The 22,683-nt window shown below is 41.3% G+C and overlaps 1 protein-coding gene across 2 annotated transcripts in view; it reads right to left on the reverse strand.

Moving 5' to 3' along the window:
- The window catches only part of AIDA (axin interactor, dorsalization associated), a 29,857-nt gene that overhangs the window by 2,266 nt on the left and 4,908 nt on the right, over positions 1-22,683 (reverse strand). Inside the window, exons 3-10 of one of the 2 annotated variants that reach the window (XM_059834231.1) lie at positions 16,857-16,910; positions 14,615-14,669; positions 9,203-9,266; positions 8,686-8,792; positions 7,003-7,014; positions 4,118-4,240; positions 1,233-1,355; positions 626-743 (exon numbers count right to left, since the gene is read on the reverse strand). In XM_059834231.1, coding sequence (XP_059690214.1) covers positions 626-743; positions 1,233-1,355; positions 4,118-4,240; positions 7,003-7,014; positions 8,686-8,792; positions 9,203-9,266; positions 14,615-14,669; positions 16,857-16,910 — 656 coding nt within the window. The remainder of the gene's footprint in view (positions 1-625; positions 744-1,232; positions 1,356-4,117; positions 4,241-7,002; positions 7,015-8,685; positions 8,793-9,202; positions 9,267-14,614; positions 14,670-16,856; positions 16,911-22,683) is intronic. The other variant, XM_059834239.1, reaches the window with a different exon arrangement.

Consider the following 22,683-nt stretch of genomic DNA (forward strand, 5'->3'; position numbering starts at 1 on the left):
AGACCAAGCACTCTTCCTAGAGATGCCCGGAATTGCAAGGTTTACCCTCTTCCTGGAAAAAAAAATGCTTAAAAACCTCACTCAGACCGTCAGCCACACAGTAAGGGTAGGATGCACACCATAACCACTGCAGCATAACTGGCTAATCGACTTGTCTACTTAGAGCAGGGAAAAAAACCCAACCACCCAGCAATGCTTTGAAATGTTCGTAAAATTCAATTGCAAATCAGTATCCCATATCTCCAATCAGTTTTCCTTTACAGAAGTTCTGCACCAGAAGATTGTGGGAGTTGAAATATTTTTTTAATTTTTTTTTAAATATAGCTGATCTCACACTCAAGCTAAGGTCAAAATTAAAATCTCCCAATTTTGTAACTAAATTTTTTATGAAGTTAACAACACCAGCATTTTATTTGGAAGTAATCTAGTTTTTGAGAAAAGTCTCTAGCCATTTTATTTGCCTGAAAGCATTTTATCTTCCCTTATTTATTAAAAATGGAATATTCCTTATGGAATTCAATCTAATGAGTCCAAGAAACCTTCCTTGATGCAACAAGCCACACACTGTAACTGAAGTCTAGTTCATTTTCTCTGCCATTGGCATCTGTAATTGCAAGTCACTTACAGTTCTATAACAATTGCCCCAGGTTTAATTTCATCCATCTCCATGAAAGCAAAGCACTTGGTGCTAGTAAACCTTTTCTTAGGCTTGTAGTGTTTGAATTCAAAGAAAATAGCTGCACCTAGAGTGGAAAATGGTTTAACAGAAAAGTTAGCAATTATGGCCAACAGTTACCTGAAAACTTATCTGCCATTAAGATGCTCTGCATACGTTGGAGGGAATTACCTCCAACACTTCTGTTAATGACTCATCAAAAGCTACACCATGTTCTTACAACACTCATCACACTCACAAGAGCTTGTACTTCACTCAATTATTCATATCCAGGTAACAGTTTGTCCAACAACTGAGAAGGCGATAGAGCCGCTCCATACCTGTGTAGCAGAGCAGACTGCTGCATTTTTATCACTTTTCATTCCTCCCTTGTCTGCAAGTCATCACAATGACCGATTTGAAAGAGAAAGGATGCAAACATCTATTTTTATCCTTGTCTGGACCTTGAGCCCCGCAGCAGCAGCTCAGGCACGGTCTGTTTATTACATCAGGAGCAGCCTAGTGTCTACACTTTCAAAGCTCCTGGGCCCTCTTTCAGGTCTCTGATACTACGTACCTTTTGTTAGTTTTTCAACGTGTTTCTGAATCTCAATATCCACATTAAAATGGACGTATGTGTCCTCCTTCCTCAAAGCCACAGGAGTATCTTGCACAGGAGTCAGATCTATCCCATTCAAATCTGCAGGAAAGAAACAGCACGAGAATGGCAGAAACTTCTTGGACTTTAAAGGTCTACTTTAACAGATTTATGAATCACTCCTAATACTTCCACACGAAGTTAATGCACACCTGGATTTTTTTCCCCTAGACTTAAAAAAGGGGCAATCATGCCCCTTCACAGTCAGTGAATTTTCTTTTCGATTGCAACATGAAAGCAGGTAAAGTTCTGACAATATTTAAGATGAAAATTTGGAATTATCTCTCTTTTTAGGAGCACATTTCTTTCTGCTGCCAGCAAAGGATTCCATTCCCTCTGCAAGCAGGACTCCAGCAGGGCTTCAGAACTGCCAGCTGAACCAGCAGAAAGGCACCAAAGACTCCCCTCCACACAGGGTCTGCGAGGCACAGCTTATTCAAGCTGTGTATGCCCTACTTTGCTGCCTAGACTCAACGTGCGTTACTCCTCTTGGTTCTTCCACAGGCAAAGGCACGGTGGGGCCACGGGCTGGACTCCAGCTGTCAGCACCAGCCACTGGTTGTGCTGCTCAGGCACAAGCCACCACAGACAACGTTGTTTCTCACTAAGCCTCTGCTGTTTACATGGGCACATTTGTCCTCTTGCTCTTTCTTCTCTCATTAGTGACCCCCTTCCCTCAGGTGGAGCAAAGTTGCTAACGACGTGGCCAAATTTACAAGTACCTAGCGTGCACACTGTGCCAGGGGACAGGCTGAGGCTGGGGCACCACTGATGCACTTCAGCCAGGGAGCAGGCTGGGACCACCAATGTTGCATCAGGAACAAACCTCTCTCCAAACCTGCAGAAGAGCAGCCTGGTATAGAACCAAGGAAAACAACTACTAAGCGTCTTGGGATTCCTAATAGGGACTTTTCAGAGTTATTTTTCCTCACCAAAAATCTTGAGAAACGAAGTATAAAAAGTCACCATTAGCAGACTAGGCGATAGCCCGCCCATACACACACATACTTTATGATCCTATTTTCCACACCATTACTTGGCAGCCACCATTTATAGGAGCTTGCAAATAGAGCACCACATGTCAACAGAAAGACTTGTTGGGAAAGCAAGCCTAGCAATATACAGTCTCCCTTAGCTCCAGAAAGGAAATGAGAGCTAGGTTTGAAGGCAAGCAACAGTTTTAACAATATGTAATAAGTTAGGAAAGACAAACACTTCAGTGGAAAGGAATAACGAATGTTTGCTTTACAAGTTCTGGTAAGTTCCAGGATCCAATGTTAGAACCCCGTTAGGGCTGGTATTTTCCTATTGGCCAAGAGAAACTCAGCATGAAAGAATTAAATTTGATTAAACCCACATCCATCCAGCTAGCCCCACCACTGAAGTCACCCGTCCCTCAGCTTTCTGGCATACCAGAGGCAAAAAAACGATCCACAAGTGACTAGAGACATGGAGCCCGAAGAATAGTTACACAATCTAAAAATAATGCTGCAAACCTAAGGCAACACCATAAACAAAGAAATACTGCACGTTTCCAAGACCGAAAGCACAAAAAGGCAGTTGTATCAGCTGGGGAAGGCAAGAGTTGTGCTCCAGCTTCCACCCCAACCAGGTGAACTCCTCAAAGGTCCACAGAGAAGTGGAAAATTTCACCGTTGAAAAATCATCACAGGAAGCGGGATTAGATAAAGCTTTCTATCGATACACTTTGGCAGGTAACATTTGAGAACATCACTGGGATTCAAGTGACATTCAATACTGTGACCCTTACTTCTGCCAAAGAACTTGTTCAGTGGAGGAAGCACCTGCTCACACATCTAACACGTGTTTTATCCCTACATTTGGTATCCAATAGCACATCTAAAGATGACACATACAAGGTCACTGTCGCAACTGAAAATAACTGGAGGCTGTTGGCTCAGCTACAAATTTTTATATGATAAACAAAAAAATCATACACCTTGAAAGATTGCAAAGATAAGCAGAAGTCAAGCAGGGCAGGTTAAGGGTAAGCAATTTTAACTACAGGGGCTTCCCGCTAAGAAATGCAAAATGGGGAAGAGACAGATGCTCCCACTAGAAAAGAGTCTGAATACCAAAAATCCCAGCCTCAAGCAAAAGCCATCAACCATGCTGTCATCTGAAACAGTGAGACATCCTAATGTTGCCTATCCTGGACTGACAGAGAGGGAGGTTCTTCCAGATTCACGGAACCTCTCAGAGTGGCAGGGGCTGTTAGCCCACAGAGCTTTGGCCAAAATATTTCACTGCCAAGGCTAAAACCTATTTTATATTTCATTTCACTTGCAAGCTTTGCTTCCCAGCTTCATACCCATTCCTCTAAACCTTAAGCTTCGGTAAGATGATCTTTGTTTTACTAAAAAATTAGTTTAATGACAGGGGAAGAATGGAGCCAGCGGGCTGTGGTTCACCATCTCCAGAAAGCCCAGAGACCAATCTGTGTTGGGGAATACAAGCAGTCCAAACAGATCTGTACGTAAGAGTCTGCTGAAGAAGCTGGAATAGAGAAGTACAGTCTGCCAAGTCACTGATACTCAGCTCCCAAGCATGGGGAAGGCACCCCGGAGTGCACAGATAAGCGTGTCTCCTGCAGTGATTCACCTCCCAGTATCTCTCAAATACAGAGTTTTTCCACCCTTGATTAAAGCAGAAGCCTTAAGTCCACAACAGAAAATGCAAGTACCAACACATATTTTTCCCAGCAGGTTGAAAAATCAATACAGCTTTCAGGAAACACACTCTCTCCAAACTAGAAATGAAAAGCCAGGAACAGAAATCATTACCCTTTACACTGACTGTGATGTAAGGATCAATGCACTGCCCAGCATCTTTCAGACCAATTTTCTCTATGTTGATGGTGAGTAATGTCATCCCGGGTTCAGATGGCAATCTGGGTAATAAAGTACCTGGAAAGAGTAAAGCATATTATTAACCCTTTGTGTCATCTTACAGCAGAGGCCTTGCTTATCCCATCATGCCTCATGGAAGATGCTGTTCTCCACAGGGGGTTCAAAGCCCAAAGGTTCGTAGCCCAATAGTACACAGCACTATGGGAAATTCTGTGTGCACAGACACACATCATCGTTTGACAGATTTCAAAGCCCACACCAAAAAACCCCAGGACTCCTTCAATTCAAATGAATTCATAAAAAACTAATGTCATAAGAACAGAGAGGAGTTTTGTTTAAAGTGTTCTTTCTTGCTCTCATGCAGAATAAGTCATGCATGGAAGTGAATTTATATCATTTTAAGGATTAAATTTGGGAGGCTGGATTCAATCTGCAGTTGAAGGAAGTTCAGACACTTAATCAGGAGTCCCACCCCATTGAACATGACTTGGCTTCATGCTGAACATTTAGGCTGGGAAAATAAAGAGGAAAATGACATTGTTACAAATCCCACTGGACATAAGGGAACCAGAAGAGACATTCTTAATTATCTAAGTTCTACTGGCCTCTACTTAAAGGAAGGAGATTAAAAAAAAAAAAAAAATAGTGTTTCCATCTCCCATGTTCCCTTCTGCCTTAAGGAAGGAGTTCCCAGCTCTGCATCAGGAACATTTAGCATCAAAACTTTGTGTTCAGTGTAGGTGAATCCTCGCAGTGCTGAGGAAGGCAGTGCAGCTGGCAAGAAATCCAAATCATTCAAACTCACTAAAAGCCATGAGATTCTGTCATCAACAATGCAGTAGGTTTCTTCACGCTGATTTTAGCAAAAACTGGCAGGCTTCAAGCCTCTCCAGTATTAGATGAATAAGCACCAAGACAGAAAATGTTTAGACTCATGAGCAAGTTTGATTTAAAGTTATGGTTTTCTAATTAAAAAAAAATGTTATCCCAAGGATTGAGATCTAAACGAAGTAATAGTTTCCTTTGGCAAGTCCAATACAGGTTTTCCTTGATACTTTTTTTCCTCTCGATCTGCTTGAGGAGCTGGAGAACTAAGGAGTTTTTGTCCTATCAGAGAGACTGGCTTTGCAAGGGGGACCGTGTCTTCTGCTCTTAGAACTAGGGAGCCACAACTTCAGCAACATTTCATGAGCACTCCCACACCCAGTCTCTCTTTCAGGATCATCAGCAAGACTTCAATTCACACCTATGATGCAGTACATTTCTGTATTTCCTGTCTTGGCTGCTAGCAGACTCATGACCTCCAAGGTACTGCATCCGTGGGCACTTCACAACATACTACAGCAGAATTCGACCCACCATTCTGAAGCAATGGGACAGGCTTCTGACCATAGCATGAGAAATGTTAAAAAGCAAACTTATCAGAGAGCACCTATTTCTGCAAAGCAGCATACATCTTGCTGTCTCTCTTGAACAGATGTTCAAAGATCAAGTTCTTATTTCAATCTAAATGAAGGTAGAAGTAAGCCCGTTTTCTCTTTGGCACAAAACTTTGCTCTGTCATCTTTCAGTTGTCTACTAAAAGCAGCATGCCCCCAAGAACCAAGAACAACTGTAACTTTCAGCTTTCCTATCCATCAGTCAAAGGGATTAAGTGATGGGATACTTGACACAAAAATCACCTGAAAGATGCATCAGACTGGCATTTATTATAAAAATAGTGGCTTAAGAAAAATTACTCTGTTCTTGAAAAACGCTTTCCAGAACGCGTGAAATTGCAGAGTTGCAATGAACAGAAAAGTCAAGCTCACTTCCAGCAGGTAAGAGAACAGTAGCACAGATGGTCTCCAAGGAACACTGTTTCCTTTCTGCCTCAGCCCGAGGAACAGCCAAGCCGGCGATGGACTAAAGCAGCTGACTGTAACCTGGCTCATGCGAGCCGCAGCCACCCAAGCAGGTCTTTCACTGAAGCCTCTGTAGTCATTTCACATAGGAGCCCTTTGCTGACAGTAACCTCTCTATAGTATAACTTTACTAGGGCTGGGCATCGCACTGCCAGTCTGCCACCGTGGCGTGGGCCCATTAGCCTTCAGCAGGCTCACACTGGGGCTTTTCATGAGAAAACTGCCAGCCATTTCAGACACAACCACAGGGCATCATTGTCAGAGGGGGAAGGGAGCATCTACAAATGAAGTTAAGTGTCCTTCTACATGTGCGTTTCAGATATACAAAGGTGAGGCAACCCAACAGCTCACTGGCACCAAGACACAGGCGTTCGTCTCTCCATTCCCAAACCCCAATTCAGAGAAAGGGGAAAAAAGTGACAAGTCTCTTGCTGGGTTCACAAATGGAAATGGTTCACAGAAGAATCCATTGCCAGCATAGCACTAGAATAAAGAAGTATATAACAGGAGAAAGGCAGGAAACCTTTGCTGTTAGAGGCAGCAAGCCATTGGTCAGTTCAGCTCCACACAGCACAGAAGTGTAACTACATAAGCACTCTTTGTGAAAGATTTCCCTTCAAATGTGTATTCCACTAAAGAAAATCTAGCTACACCTACTCCTGGCTATACTGCAAGTTAGAATGTCTTTATTAGCACAGTAGGACTTCTAGAAAGCTACGTAAGGTGCGTCACCAAACACGACCTTCTCCTTTTCTGGTACTAAAGGCAAATGAAGATCAACACATGGATGCCTAGTACTATGATTGTTACCAAAGATCGTATTATGAGGGTTGAAACTAAGAACTGAATGAAGAACACCACAACTACATGAACATGATCAAAGAAATAACTGTATATACTGAAAGATTATCATACCTTCATTGGCTCCTGGGTTAGATGAATGGTGCAATGTGATAACGATGAAGCCATGCATGTAGAAGACAAGACCATGGTCAGTTAGACAATAGTTACGCACTATGGATTAAAGGCATATAGAAGCAAAGAGTGCAACACAGTTCTATCAATTCAATATGGAAAGTCGACTTTACTTATAAGGTTCACCCCAGAAGGCTGCAAACTGCTTTTGTTCAAGCCTCATCACCCAGAGAAAGAGCAACAGACCAACCTCCAATCAGGTGAGAAGCACCACACTAGTTTACATTCAATGGGGAAACAAGATCTGTGTTCAAGTAGTACAAAACTCCCTCAGGGGTTTCGATTGTAGCTATGGGGAAGTTTACCTTAATGCAAAAAAATTCAGAAAGGCAGATAAGCAGTTTATGGAGTAGATGACAATGTAAAACATCAGTAAGTTCAGGAGTTGCTCTTACCTCCTCTTAAAAGCATGGTCTTACTGAGGAATAATTCTGTAAGAAAATATATGCCCCAAACCTCTCCTCTTTCCAATCTGGCTACCCTACTACTTTGAAAATAATTTAACCTGTAAACTCAATCTGTCTATCATCAACTTAGAAGCTGTGTATGTGCTTAAGAAGGAATCTATGTCCACCATATGCATACAGCTCTAATGGGTTTCACAGAGGTAACGGCACTATGGTAATGGTTACAGCCTTATTGACTGATCACCATACCAAGAGCTACTCAAGGTCTCTCTGCTGTACTTTGGACAGACAGAATGCATCTTCATAAATGGGTTTATCACGGTGAATAACAAGGATCAAGATAGTAAATGTCAGCAATAAAATATCACAATATATTGTGAAGCCTATTTGCGAGCTTAGCGTAAACAACTGTAGACTGTGCATATCCACATCAGTATAGCCTGCCAGGATCATATCCAGTAGCATGCATTAGCTCAAATCTAAGGACAGAGATGTGCTTTCTCCAAGCATAAGTAACGCAACACCCCAGCTCTTTCGACCATCATTCCAGTACTAGTTCCCCTACTTGTTATCTCCTTCCTGAAATAGGAAGTTTGCCAACCTGCTCTGAAACTAGAAACTTGTTTCTTCTGCAAAGAAACTACACCAGGAACCAAAAGAACCTCTGTTGGAACATCCTACTCCTTTACACAGTAAATTGTCAAAAGCTGAAGTTACAGGAAGACCTTCTCTAGAATCTGTAGGTATATCCATTTCTACAAGTGCTTTCACATGGACAAGGACATAAGCTATCAAAACGAAAGCTATCCCTTCTTTATTCTCTCAGATCTTTGTCTCACCAGATGATGCAGCACAAAAATAACCAGCAACAACTCAACACGTCTCTAGCAGGATGTGATGCTCCTTGCTAGAAAAAAATTGCCACAATTTACATTTGAATGTGTTTGAAACACTTCACATAGTACAGTTAAGAAAGTGCACAGAATGACAATACTGAGTTTGAACAAGGAATAAAGGCTAATTATTTGAGGTAGATGGTACCACCCTCACAGGCTATCCATACAACTGTTTTGCAATAAGATATTGTTTGCTGAGGAAAAAAAAAATCCACTGGCCACCTTTGTGGTTCTCCAATACAGCATTAGAGTTTACATTAGCCTGTTGCTCCTCACTCAAACTTCTACATAGGCTGGCATGGCAAGGCCAGTGCCCCTACCTGGAACTCTAGCAGGAAAAGAGTCTGGAGACCCTGCTCCAGCTCCTCCTTCCTCATCATCCTCCTCAAATTCCAAGTGTTCCTCTTCTCCAGGTGCCAAAATCTTCCTGTAAAACACAAGAAAGAAGAATGACAGCAAATATTCATCATCTGACTTTCAACTCACAAGTCAGCATCTGAGAAAAGCATGTTGCCCCCGCTCTATAATGTCATTTCATACTTATTAACTCCCTGTACCTATAGACTGACAGAGTTTACAGGAGCTCAGCCCACATAAAAAGCACAGTCTAAAACCAAGAGACAATACAGAGAGGTGATTTTGCCAAAAGCATGGGCTCAATTTTTAGTGGTACCTAGAAAATCAGAATTCAAAATGTTTTTTTTAAGCAGTTTACCCAAAGCAATGCAGCAAGTAGGTGGCTCTAGAAATCCTCGTGTCTCAGATATACACCAGTTCCCAGGCTATACTCCCTTTCAGATACGTATCTGTACACGAAATGACCTAGTTCTCTCTTACCTGAGTGGGACAGGCTGAACATCAAAGGGGAACTCCTTATTGTAAGTGAGGATATTCTTTAAGACTGCAGATAGAAAAGCAAAAAAAGAATCCATATCCATAAACAAACATTAATTCCACTACTTTGCACAGCTGTGTCCATTCTCACAACATCTTCACACACAAACAGTAATATAAAAAAAAAAAAAATCAGATCATGGCAAAAAAATTTCCTCTCGTATTTTAAATACCAGTACAGTCCTGACCAGAGCTGTATCACCATAGCATTCAGACAGGCTAACTGCAATTCCAGGACATAATCACCACGACATTTACTCACGGAGGGAAGATAAACATGGCAATAACCAAAAGCATCATGAGAAACAGCTACAGACCCCCAGGGTAATAGTAGCAATCTTCGGTGGTTATTTGGAAGGAGTGTGGTGCTTTTACTGGCATCAGCTCCAAACAGATTGAAGTCTCCAGAACAGACACACTTCAGCACACATGTAGGCTGCACATTCAGACAGCCTCTGTGGGAGTCCAAGCGTGCTGGTAACACATAACTTAGTTGAGATTTCCTACTTCTTCATGCATCTGGTTTGGGGTTTTTTTGTTGATGGTGGTGGGGTTTTTTGTTTGTTTGTTTTTTCTTTTTTTTCTGCCCTCAGACATTTGGGCAGATTGTCAAAATTCAGAAGAGATACAGTGCAACACCTGAGCATCAAGCCCCAGACACACCGATTATACTCTCCAGCATTCGGCAGAGAATGGCTTTGCCATTTGTATTGGAAACTTGAACTCAAGTTTCAGTAATCACAATTTTAGCTGTTATTTCCAAAAGCACTTACGAGTAAAAGCAAAATTTCCAAAAGCATGTGAAAGAAATAAGCACTTCATGATGGCTAAAGGGCCTAAAAATTTACAAGAGAATGCCTGCAGGGAGAGGCACTCTCCTACCAGACAATGAGTATCCCAGACTAGGTAGAGGGAAGGTAGAAAAACTGAGTCCTCTCACTGATTCTCACTTTGCAACAAGCCCTCTCAGAGCATGTTTTGGAAATCTCCCCTTAGGACTACTGAATGAGAACAAGACTGTTTTAAAATGGTGTTAAGATTACACAAATACCCAGAGGTACTTAAATACCAGTTATGTTTAAGGAACCACTGCCAGGCCCTTCTGCCTCTGCACACTACAATTCAGCCGGTGTAGAAAAGCTTCCTTGTCTGTCTTCATACTCACATCACTCAGCACGGGCTCCATCACTAATTTACCAGACACCATCTGAACGCTACAGTGAATCAAAAAAATCCCTCAGAGATTTTTTTAAAGAAAATTAAAATCTTTCCAGTCTTTGCTTATTCTGATTTTTTTTCTGACTTCCGTACCATCACCTGAGAAGTTAGGGTACTGCCTGATTCCAGCTGGACACAATACATAAATACATACAAAGCTTTTAGTTGTCTGTCACATCTTTGCCTGAAAGCAAAACTGATGCCAAGTCTCTCTCTCTCCAAAGACTTCTGCTCTGAGGGATCAGCAACACAGATCTCAACATGGTGGTGGGAAAAAAAAAAAAAAACAAAACAAAAAATCACAGCCACTTCCCAAAAGAAAAGCAGCTGATTAACAGCAGACAGCCACCTTCCAGCACAGCTGAGGTTCAGGAAAAGAAGGGGATTTTTATCACTCTCAGAATTCCCCAGCTCTTGGATAGATAGCTACATCATACCAGAGACAGAAAGTGAAACTGCCCCAGGCAGAAAAACCTCAGTAAAGCGAGATCTCTTACAGATCACGGGCACGTTACACAGAAGCAGTAGAAATTACAGTAGTTCTCCTCCCACCTTCCAAAGGTTGATAAGCACCAGATTCCTCTCCTCGCAATGACCAGTTTCTCTCGCTACATGAATGAACATCCCCTGAAAAAAACGTTCTAGTAATTCAGCCATCACTAGAGGGCACAAAATACTCCACTGATACGAGCACAGGAAAAAGGCAAACAGTTTTACAGTGCCTAAAATGTTGATGCTGTATGCAGGCAGAGCTGAATGCACCCTCCTGCCACAGAGCTGCAGCCTAGCACACAGGCCTTGGGACGGGACCTGCCCACCGCAGCACGCTGCGGTGTTGGTAACGGAGGCGATGCTGAATGTTTAGCTCAGAAACACTTCTGGAAACACCATCCAGAGCCTCTTGCCTTTGGCCAGCAGAAAGCTGTGGATCAGGTTTTTAAAAGGCCTTCAACTCTGTCTCATCACCAATGGCAAATAATTTTGCCAAGTTGTAATACAGTGATTTACTAAAGTGCTCCTTTAAAAATCATCAGGATAAGAACTGGATCTGCAGCACTCAGCCTGGTGAAATACTTACTCAAAGTCATTAAGGGAAAGCAAACCAATGAAACAGCAATGCAACAATCATCCTTTGAGGAAAAGGCAAGTCCTCTTTACACCTATCACGAGCGCCAGTTGCAGTTGATTTAAATGAAAATAACCAGATCACAGAAAAAAACATTAGGTTACAATGAAAAGGAATCTCCCTTGCAATACTGCATAAGACACTCAAGCTTTAAGAGGCTGGTTTGTGCTTTTTTGGTTTTTGTTTTGTTTTTAAAAACCCACATTGCCTCTGGGAGAAAGAGCACTTCCCCTTTGTAATGCTGCTGCTGAGAACAGGATTCACAGAAAGTTCTCCATGTGTGTAACTAATGAGCAGATCCCAGCACTGTGGCCTACATTTATGTCACTTTTCAAGAGAAATCTTTTTAAAATACTGTTCTGCAGGCTCTTGTGCAGAAGCTGCCTTTTCTTTTGTGACATTGGACAGAATCACATTGATTTTATCAGCAGTTGGCTCTTTCTTGAAAGATTTCAAAAGAAATTACCAACATGAGCAGTAAGACCAGTACACACTAACTTGGTGAAGACCACTGTCCATTTAGATTTTTAGTGACAGCCTATGATACCTGTACTGATCTTTTTTTTTTTAAAACAGACAACAGAAAATAATTGAGTTATCAGGCTCCCCAGTACAACCCAGTATCTACTTCTCTTATAATACACACACGCTGACTTTGAAACAAGTCGCTTAGCGGCTAGAATTATCACACACAGGATGTGCCAGCCTATCCATTCATAACATGTATTATAACACTGATATAGGCTTTCACAAGAAAAGGATTTGTGAGATCCAATGTGCTAGCAATAATTTCACAAGACTGTAGAACTATTTGTACGTATGGACCCTTCTGCAGCATTATTCTAGCACAAAAGATTCAGTGACAAATCCTATAAACAAAACTAGCCAACTGCTTCACTTTCCAAGCTGCGTGAAATGCACACTTAAGTAGGAAAAGTTAGAACTTGAGAACACAAGGGGGAAAAAAAAAAAGCTTAAATCTAAGGGCCTTGGTTGTTATAACAACACCCAAACCAAATTTCTCAGCCATTTTGACAGCTTCAGGCACAAAAGTAATTAAAACAAGCCAAATTGTGTGAATAGCTGTTTTCGTTCCACCCTAATAGAATGGCTTGACCTAACAAAGGAATTGCTTATTTGCTTGCCAGCCCAGATTTTTTTAGCTTTTTCTGGTAGAACGCAAGAGAAAAATTGACAACATGCAAATTAAAACACTTCATGGTGTATTTTATGAAATGGCTGGTGTTGGCCTGATTAAGATTTACTCTATTCAAGACATACTTACAAAACACAAAACAAAGGCACAATTCAGAGAGAAAGAGGCCAGAACAATCCAAGTCAGACAGCAGCATTAAGAACATCAATGTTCAATTGTTGTCGTAGACGCACCCGTTCTCCTCCAAGGAAAATAACTCAGTGTCTTTGAAAACTGATGGCCACACACTCTTCTTCAGTTTTAATACAGTTGCTTGTTGTATGAAGCATGGGCTGAATCCACTTCACACTGCTGAACAGTTTTTTGACAGCTAAAAATCAGTTCTCTGAGGGAGGGCAAGATAAGCAACAGGACTGTTGTACAGTAACTGAAATTTTGGCTTTTAAGAGAAGGAGGCATTCAAGGGAAGCTTTATGTCTGTTGGCAGAATGTAAATTCTGACTAAACCTTTCAATATTCACTTCCTTTGATTTGTAGAACAGTTTGATCAATTAAAACATGATTCCTCTCCCTCTTCCATCATTCAGTCACTCACAGGGAGGGCATTTGCACAACAGAGTCTAAAATCCACAGTCATTAAATTATTACAACATTTTAAATATTTTGTAAAGAGAGAACAGGAGTACCTATACAAAATAATCCCAAATCTGAGGATGCAAAAGCCAGACACGCAATATGCAGATTGAGAAAGACCTAATACTTCCAACACATAGTTAAACCCTTTCCGGGGTTATGGTCTCCACAGACCTAGCAGTCTTGTAAGGTACCTTCACTTTCCATTTTCAGGCAACAGTTTAAAATCATTTGGACTCTGTTCTGGTAGTGACATTAGGAACCTCAATTCAATGCCCTGCTTCTTGACAAGCTTCCCTGTGGGATCCTGTGCTGGTTACGTAGAGAATGGGAGTGCAGAGAAGCTCAGCTTATACATGAAGTGGAAACACTTGTCTGCCCATCATGTTTATCCCCAAAATCACCCTTAATGATACAATTGTGACAGAAGCAAAATAAAACGAGCTTTTGCCAGCATGAAAAAAGCTCTTCCACATCTCCTGTTCCCCAAGAATAGCAGAAATGTTAGCATTCAGGATAATATTGCTTAGATGTGGAAGCTCTGATCATAAGGATGCTTTGAGAACAAAGCAGCCAGTGTTACGGGAAGGAAAACGTAGCAGATAAATAGATACTTCCTACATGAAAAAGTTATTTCTGGATTGACACACCAAGAACTGACCCAGGATCAGTTGGGAAAAAACAACATCACACAAAACCCTTCAAAGACTGACTCACATCCTCACTTTGACTCTTAACTTCATTAGTCTGGTAGCATTATGGTGGTAAGTGACAGGTGATTGGCTACCATGAGCACAAGTTAAATATTTTCAGAAGAAAAAATAAATTTTATGCTGCAATGAGGAAGACCACAAAGTGTTGAAATTCAGCTCAAATAAGAAATGTGCAGGTAAATTTTCCAGCTGATTGTATACTGTACTACTGATAGCTTAAAGTACTATTTTGTGCAAAAATTAGCAGCACCCAAAGAATTACTTACCTGAGAATAAAGATGAATACATTATCTGACACATTAGGACTACCATACTTTGAAGTTCCTTACATTACATTCCTTAATACACATCAGGCTTTGCCTACATGGTAACAGACATTTGGAAGAACCACCTATAACCAGCATTACTGTCAAACCACATTGTGGTCAGTCAGCATTCATGCTGCTGCTGTCGTATTTTCCACTGTAATGACAGATGTCACTCACTTATAATACAAAGATACTACTTACTTGGTTCCAACTTCTTCAGATCCTCAAGCTTAAATTCATCCTGTGACTGGGTGGACTAGGACATTACAAAGAAAGAGTTAGAACTTAGCATGCACCTTCCCCTCAGACAGAGCTACCAAATCTTAGAATAAGCATGCAAGGTGCTTCCTTTATTCAAGCATACCAAGTTACTTCAAAGCTACATCCTAAAAACATCCAAACAAAATCTCCCCAACAGAGGCTAGGTTCACAGGTGAGGCAGAAAGTACATCACTTCTCATTTATTGAGAACAAACTTATCCCATGTTCCAAGCTCTAATGCAAGATAAATATTCTTAAAGCAACTAGTTGGTCTTGCATACTTATTACACACAGGAACATTAAGACAGAGGGACTTGTTTTAATTCTTCCCCAATCAAGTTGTTCTGAAGCAAGATCAGCTGTAAGACTGCACTGCTCCAACAGGAGCATTCACAGTTCAAGACACACGTCCAACATTGTAACACTGGCAGAAATTACAGTATACAGGAAAAGCCTGACAAAACACTCGGCTAAGAGCTCACTGCAACTGGAAGAGGGATTCCCATCTCTCCTTTCTTTCAACTCTGATGATGCAGTTTCCTCATCTGCCTGCAGCACATGTCTGTTTCTTAGTAAGCCTGTTTGACTTAAGAACTCAACAGAGAGGTTTTTAAATTTTTATTCTGAGGCTGTTCACTGCCAGTTTGGCAAGCTGAACTAGCCTGTTCTGAGATGACAAGTGGCAGAGCTGGCATAAGAAAAGCAGTGCGAATAAGAGGATTGACACTAGACATCCTCTTTTAGGCAGAGGATCAGGTCTTACCTATTGTGCCATTGCACCCTTGGCATCTCTTAAGATTACCCATTGTTTCCAACATTTCTTTAAGGCCCAATGGGTTTTGTTTTGTTTTTTTCTCGATTTTGCCCAAGTGTCAACAGGGACCTTCTGCAAGACTACAGAAGGGCAGTAAAGCAGCTACATCCATACTGTTAGAAGAATGGGAAAAGATGACCACACTCACTAACTGCTTTAGTCTCTGCTAAGAAATCATAACAGAACTGCAGCAAGTAAAACACTCCCCAAAGTGAAGTGAATGAGAAGTTCTAGTACCCTCAACACAGGTTATAAAATCCTTGAGTTATTGCTGAGGAACCAACAGCAAGGCAGGCTGTTCTTGCAAGACATCATCTCTTCAGTTTGGCAGGTTATGACATTGCTGCATCTTCTGCTGTTGCTCTGAGATGTGACCTGACCCACGAAGCTGTCCCAGAATGGAACACACCTGCCCTTGTCACAAAACCAGAGACTCAGAGCAAATGCAACGCTGTTCAAACACCCTAGATTAGACCAAAATAGAAAGACAGGTAGAGCTAACCAAAAAATTCTTCAAACGCTGTACAGCCTTGAGACTGGTCAGCCCCCACCTCATTAGTCCAGTTCCAGCATGCTGCCTAAATTGTCACTGTACCCTAACCTCTCAGACAATTGAAGGCAGCACAATGGAGCTGCTGTACCTTGTACAGCAATGTGAAGTACTCAGGAGCGCTGCTGTGAGTAACTTGATACAAAATCTGCCTGTCACCACTCTTTGTTGGTAAAGAGGTGATCCAGTAACCCAGACTTTGCTTCAGTTGATTCATCCCTCCCACATCCACGCTCTTTTGGAAATTTCTCTCACTCCCCTTCTGTTTTGGGGATAATATTGTGCCGAGAGAAAAAGAAATTCACTTCCATGACATCTACCTTCAGTCCAGCAAAAGCCCAAGGAGCAGATTCGAAATCATTATTTTCACCCACTTGCCTACAGCACTGCCAGTTTTCATGACTGTTACAAAGTCATTTTTATTCTACACAGGCGTTCTTCCTTGTGCTCTATTATGATTTATGAAGCGGCTGAATTAGTGCAAGGGTCACTCCGGGGATCTTTCTACCCTTGCACACAGGTTAGGAAGACAAACTAATCAGTTCTGAAGGAGGAAAATGAGGCAAAGAACCAAAGACACAAGACCTGCAGTTAAATTCCTGTACAAACCCTAATATATGCTCATATATGCACTTAAAGGTTTTTAAGGCAGCCACTTGGGGCATCATGTTAATAACCTGGAAAGTCCAAGTGTTCAAGGGTTTGTTCACTCTGTTTTCAGAAGTTTTGGCTATGTCTGAAGACACTAAACTAGCTTTAAAAAGCTCTACAGTTACGTATCACTAAAGCATGAAGTCACGTAGGAAAAAGAGCTATACCTGTAAAGCTGCACTTCTCAGTTCCAAGCATGTTGCAATTTTAGCTATGGTTTTCTGAAAGAAAAAACAAACACACCCCAAACTTAATTTAGCACTGAGACTGTATTCTTTCATATTCACGTTAAGATACAAATACGAACAATCGCTTTTTATTGCAAAGATTTCAGATCTATTATTCAGTACCAGATCATTCAACATCAAAAGCTTTTTTATACACAAACAAGATTTTCTGAAAGCCCAATAGATGAAACAGACCTCTGCCACTTAAATCCCCTCCCACAGCTCATCAACACAGATGGGGGTCATTCACTCAGCAGAAACTGTAATAATGCCTACCACATCATAAATTGTTCATAAACTCAACTGCTCTGAAGTGATAGGGGAGAGAAAGAAAAAAACCAAATCCAAACCAACCAGTATATTACCTTCTGAGAACTTGAGTGGTTTGTTCTAATTTGCCCTTTTAGGAGTCATGTCTACAGTTCCTCTATCGGGCTTACAATCTTAGCAGACCAGGTCAGCCCTCCTTGGAAGTTACAGAAGCCCAGTATCTCAGCACTGAAAAAACATGGTCTGCTTTTGTGGGTTGTGGTGGGAGAGGAAGTATAAAGGCGGATTATTTTTCTAACTTTCTATTTTCGTAATTTTAAGACATTTAAACTCCTAGTGAAGCATGAAATAGATGCTTTGATTCAAACTTGTCAGCTATCTAAAACATCCCTGAGCAGAACTGTGATGCAATATCTCATTTTTATTTTAAAATGTAGAAGAGAGGGAAGGGCTTCAAAATAGCCCATTACTAGCAGTCTTACTTTGAAGACAGTGCTACTTAAGCCTTTATGTCTCACAAAGTAAGAAGCTCCAGCAAGTCACATTTGTTTGTACTGCTACCAGCTGAAAAAAAAACAAGAGGAATTCAGACTTCCATAACTGACATCAAGTGGACACCACTGCACAGTGTATTTTACCTTGCTTGACCATCACAAATTTTTTCATTAACTAAAAGGTTTTAGTGAAGGAAAACTAGGTTTATCTGCAGAGATAAGGGCCAAATATAATGCAAAATGCTCTGTGGAACATTTATAGGGCAAGAAAAATAGCAACAATGAAGCTATAAAGAAAAGCAGGTTATTTTCAAAGTAAGATTTCCCCTCAGAAGGAAGATAAAAGTTGAAATATGCACCTGTAACTCATTTTCTCCTCTTAAACCACACAGTATAGAAACAGCTCCCCTCGAGCTGTATGCAAGGGGAGGAAAAGATTTCCTCAAGCACAACTATAGCAAAGAGCTTCAAGAGTACGGGCATCTGGCAAGTTCCGCTGTATCAAGTCAAAAGCCAAAACTTCCCTTTAAAGGAGGTTTACATTTTAGGGCTCCAAGAAGTTTGTAGCAGCAGATAAGAACTGGGCGTGCATTCACAGCTACCTTCTGCAGTCATCTGCCTTGACTCTCCTGCAGTCAGAACTGCTTCTCAGTCAGCTCCTGGGCCACCGCTAGTTTCAACAGACTGGACTAAAAGCTAAGTGGCTCCAGTTTCAGTTCACCTTACGCCACACTGAAAGTTGAAAGAGTTCAGGAGCGGAATCAAAAGCAGATCAGACATCAATACCTCAAGGGCAGAGCCAACAGCTGGAGTGTGTAAAAGCCTCAGATAACCTGATTTTCATCTGCCACCACAAGCTCATCAAAGCTTTCAAAGCCATTTCTCCCCAAACTGGTATCTCCTCTCATCTTAAACACTCTGTTAAAACATGGCATTAGCCCAGACTTTACATCCTCGTAGTTTATATTGCTGTCTGTTGTACGGAGGTCTTATAAAAAATTCAGTTCTTTTGAGCACCTTCCAGGAAAGCAGCAAGTGATGTGTATTAGCATAGGACACATCGTTTTCTCTTCTGCCTAGGATGCAGCATGTGCAGTGGTGTGCTGTTTGGGAATTTTAATACAGAGCAACATGAGCGTATGCTTGCATGCAACATGGCACAGTAAAAATATTATAGCTCCATTTCTGTTGAGGTTCATTTTGTAGTCTAGGTTCAGTCAACAAACTTTATGTCCCTGAAATAAATTCTGCTACATAACAGAGATCCATAGCTGGATCTCCAGCATAGGTTAGAAAAACACAGATTTTTGAAGAAGAAATTAGTATATACAGTCCTGGGTTCATTTTGACACTTTCAGACCCACACTCCACACATGGGTGTTGTGGATTTACCTGTATCTTCAGGCTGGATGGGAGGACACAAGGTAGTACTGCAGAAGCAGATTCTTAGTCCCTAGGGTGAGAATGCCCTACATCCATCTAATCAGCTTGCAGTATAACAAAAGGAATTCCTTTCTATATTTTAAAACATCTGGAAAGATACATTTGCAAAGGTAGAATCTTAAAGAGGAAGGTGTGAAAGTAATGGGTAAAAGAAAGGAATCCAGAGGTTCCCTAGGGAAGGGAGGGGAAATCTCTGAGGTTTGACTACAGCTCTAACACTTGCAAAAACCCAGCTGTTCCGATGGTTTGGGTGTTGACGGCTGAGCAAAGAGCATACCCATTCCGTGTTAGATCAAAACCCCTCTGACTGCACCACAGAAAGAGGGCTACGAGTTCGCAGGGCGCCAGCACACAGTATTCGTGCCTCACCATGGAATCAGAACATGTAAACAAATTTTCACATGGCTCTTCCCCTCCCTGTCACTCATGCAGAGTGTTAAGCCCACCCCGTAAATGAGGTCTCAAGAAGCACTGCTCAACCTGTATCTCCTTTGTCAATTCACTGATAAACTCAGCAACACCCCTGTTTCCAATCCTGCAGATTTGTAACTCCGTATTCTTAGAACTGCCTGAACTAGGTACCTCCTAACACGACAAGCAGCAATACAAAATGTGTGTCCTCTGGCTCCCGGGGGCTGAAGGGCAATAATGGCTCTAGAAACAGATTAACTGAAGAGAGTTTGGGAGTCTTAAAATAGTAAAGAATAGGTTTTATATGGAATCTATTGAAACATGGCAAGCTCCCAGCAGGCATTATTCATAACTATTTTTTTAAGGGACCACACCCAACCCAAAAGTTAAAAATGCAGCTAAACACTGCTATCATTTTCAGCTGCAACTATCCCATGCAAAGGCTCATTTTTGCAGCAGGGAAAACATTCTGCATCTCATTAGAAAGACCGAAGCCATAATTAACTTTGCCAGTTTAAAATAGCTAAGATTCAGTTTTATGTAAACTCATGATTAGAAAGGGAAAAAGTCAGTTGATCCCGTAGTCAAGGTTTCTTCAGTGCAGTTGTGTGAGTAATGACTGTGCTAACTGTAATGCAGTCAAAGATGTTTGCATAAATACAGAGCCAGAGCAGAGTTTGGCTTTAAAGAGAGGTCTAGGCTGTTAGGAGACCAGTAGTTTAATGAATCATGCTAAGACTGTTCAACAGTGCTCTTATTTCAGCAAGTTACCTTTGCATAAAAAAAGCGTGATTTTCCAATACTGCCGAAAACTCAGCCTAGCACAAAAACAGTTACACGAGAAGCAACAACTGCTGTTAGAAGAGGGCTTTAAAGGTCAAATTTATTGCATACAGAACTGGGTGAGAGTAACTGTAGCTGGAGGCAAGCTGACAACCATGGCCAAACCTAACTGGAACAATTCATGTAGCAAAACACAGTGGTTGACCATGAATGAAGATGGGATTTTTAGAGAACGAAGGTAAAATAAAGAACAGCAGGATGCAGATGTTAAGATTGAGGTAAACCCACCAGTATCTGTATCTGTTAATATTCCATACACACAGCTTCCAGGTGATGAAATTGTTGCACAGCCTCCTTAAAGCTGTTGCAGGGTGACTAGATTTAAAACACAATTATTTGTTGTTTACAATATTTATCTGCAGAGAAATTCTTCAACAAAATTCACAATCGTTAATGAAGATTCCAGCATTGTCAATTATCCAAGTCAAGACAGAGCCTTCCCTAATAACTAAAACTCCAGAATTATGTCCAGCAGTAGATATAAGATGACAACCCCCAAAAAGCTGAAAATCCAGGAATGAACGGCAAATTCTGGAGACTAGTCTGCTCTATCAAGGGAAGTAGCATATAGTGTTTCAAAACAGACCCTTGAGATCAATAGCAAAAAGACAAGAGATGAATATTTAAAAGTCTGAATTCTTACCATAAACAATACATTTATTGTAAGATAAATGATAACTGGCTCACAGTACGCCTAGGAAAGAAATTGATGGTATCTGTCAAGTGCTGTTAGATTAACAGATTGTATGATTACATTAGCAAGTAACACACCATCAACTATGCTGTGGTCATATCTGCACTGTAACACCACCTGCAATGCATGAAATAAACCCAAACATGGTCAAAGTTTATACAGACAGATGGGGCTGAGGATTTGAACCTAGCCTTGTCCTTTCCCTGTAGCTGTAAAGCTAGTAGTTTTCCCTTGGTACAGAGAAATCACTGCTGAAATAGATCTTCCCCACAGAGTACGTCAGGTAAGAAACAGTGGCAGCCTCATAGTAATTCTCAGCACTATTTATGAACCTTTGGAAAAAAGCTAACTGTAAATCTACACAAACACTGTAGTGAGGGTAGATCAAGCAACTGGAAATCATAATTAGCTTCATAGCCTTGCCTTCTTCAATCTATGAAATTCTGTGCACAGCCTTGGCCAGTAATATCAGATAAGCAAACCCTGAAGTTTACACACTGTTCTACATTCAGAAAAATAAAGAGGTGGTTCTTAGATGACATGCAGAACCTCAGAAAGACAAGATATTAGTGAAAGAGACTTTCTGGAACCAGGAGGAAATAGCATGCTGGTGGATGCATTGGCAGGAACTTAGTTGAGCAAAAGCAGTTTTTTGGTATGTAGATTTTTTGAAGGGTGGTGAGAGAGAAGATACACTTCTATTTAACCAAACTGCTTGAAAACCTAGAATTGTGCTAAACTCTACTCCTACATGCCGAGTAAGTGATACTAGTGATGATAGTAATTGGTCATGATCACTAGATTATACTGGCCGAGCTCCTGCAGAAATAGGGAAGGCCAAAACAGCAAGGAGCTTAACATCAGACTAAAAGATTTTGCTGTACAGGGTTTTAAGTGCTTCTTTCAAAGCAATAGCAGGACTCTTATTTTTGTTGTGACTAGCATTCCTCGTGGTAGAGGAGGAAAAGAGAACGTTCTCTCAACAAAATATTGGGGAATTCAGTTGTGTATGTGATTAATGAAACGGGCACCACCATTTGATAACCAGACTCAAAGTTTCAGTGCATCAGCTCCTTACTGATCCACAAAAAAAACGAAGTGATATAAACATCAACCTCTCTCGTAAGTTACATCAGCTTTAGTAACAGGTATCACTCTGCAAGGATTCAAAACAGCCACTCCTTGAGACTTGATCGCAGTTGCGCATCTAACATCTGAGGTCAGTTATCTCCACTTCCTGAGCCCCCCCAGGCCTTCCCTCATGGCTGACCTCACTCACTTCCACAATCTGGTCCAAGGTCCTTTCCACAAGATTTAGGGAACATCTGGAAGCAAAGCCCTGTGTGGTTTTGGTTCCCATACTCACAGGAGATGATGCCTCCAGAAGGGATATTAACAGCTTTGCCTTCATGAAGTAACCATATTTTCAAAAGTATCCACGGAGGGGAAGCACGCGGTAAAGATGACTATAGCAGAGAATGATGGAGAAAGCTCACAGCAAGGGATAGAGAGCAGAAGCAATCAAAGAGTAAACAGCTGTCCAACATTAACAAGGTGCCCAAGCCTTCAGGTCAGAAAAAGGTTGACCAAATCCTTCAAGATTATCACTCAG

The sequence above is a fragment of the Gavia stellata genome, chromosome 2, assembly GCF_030936135.1.
Source record: "Gavia stellata isolate bGavSte3 chromosome 2, bGavSte3.hap2, whole genome shotgun sequence".
In the NCBI taxonomy this organism is placed as follows: domain Eukaryota; kingdom Metazoa; phylum Chordata; class Aves; order Gaviiformes; family Gaviidae; genus Gavia; species Gavia stellata.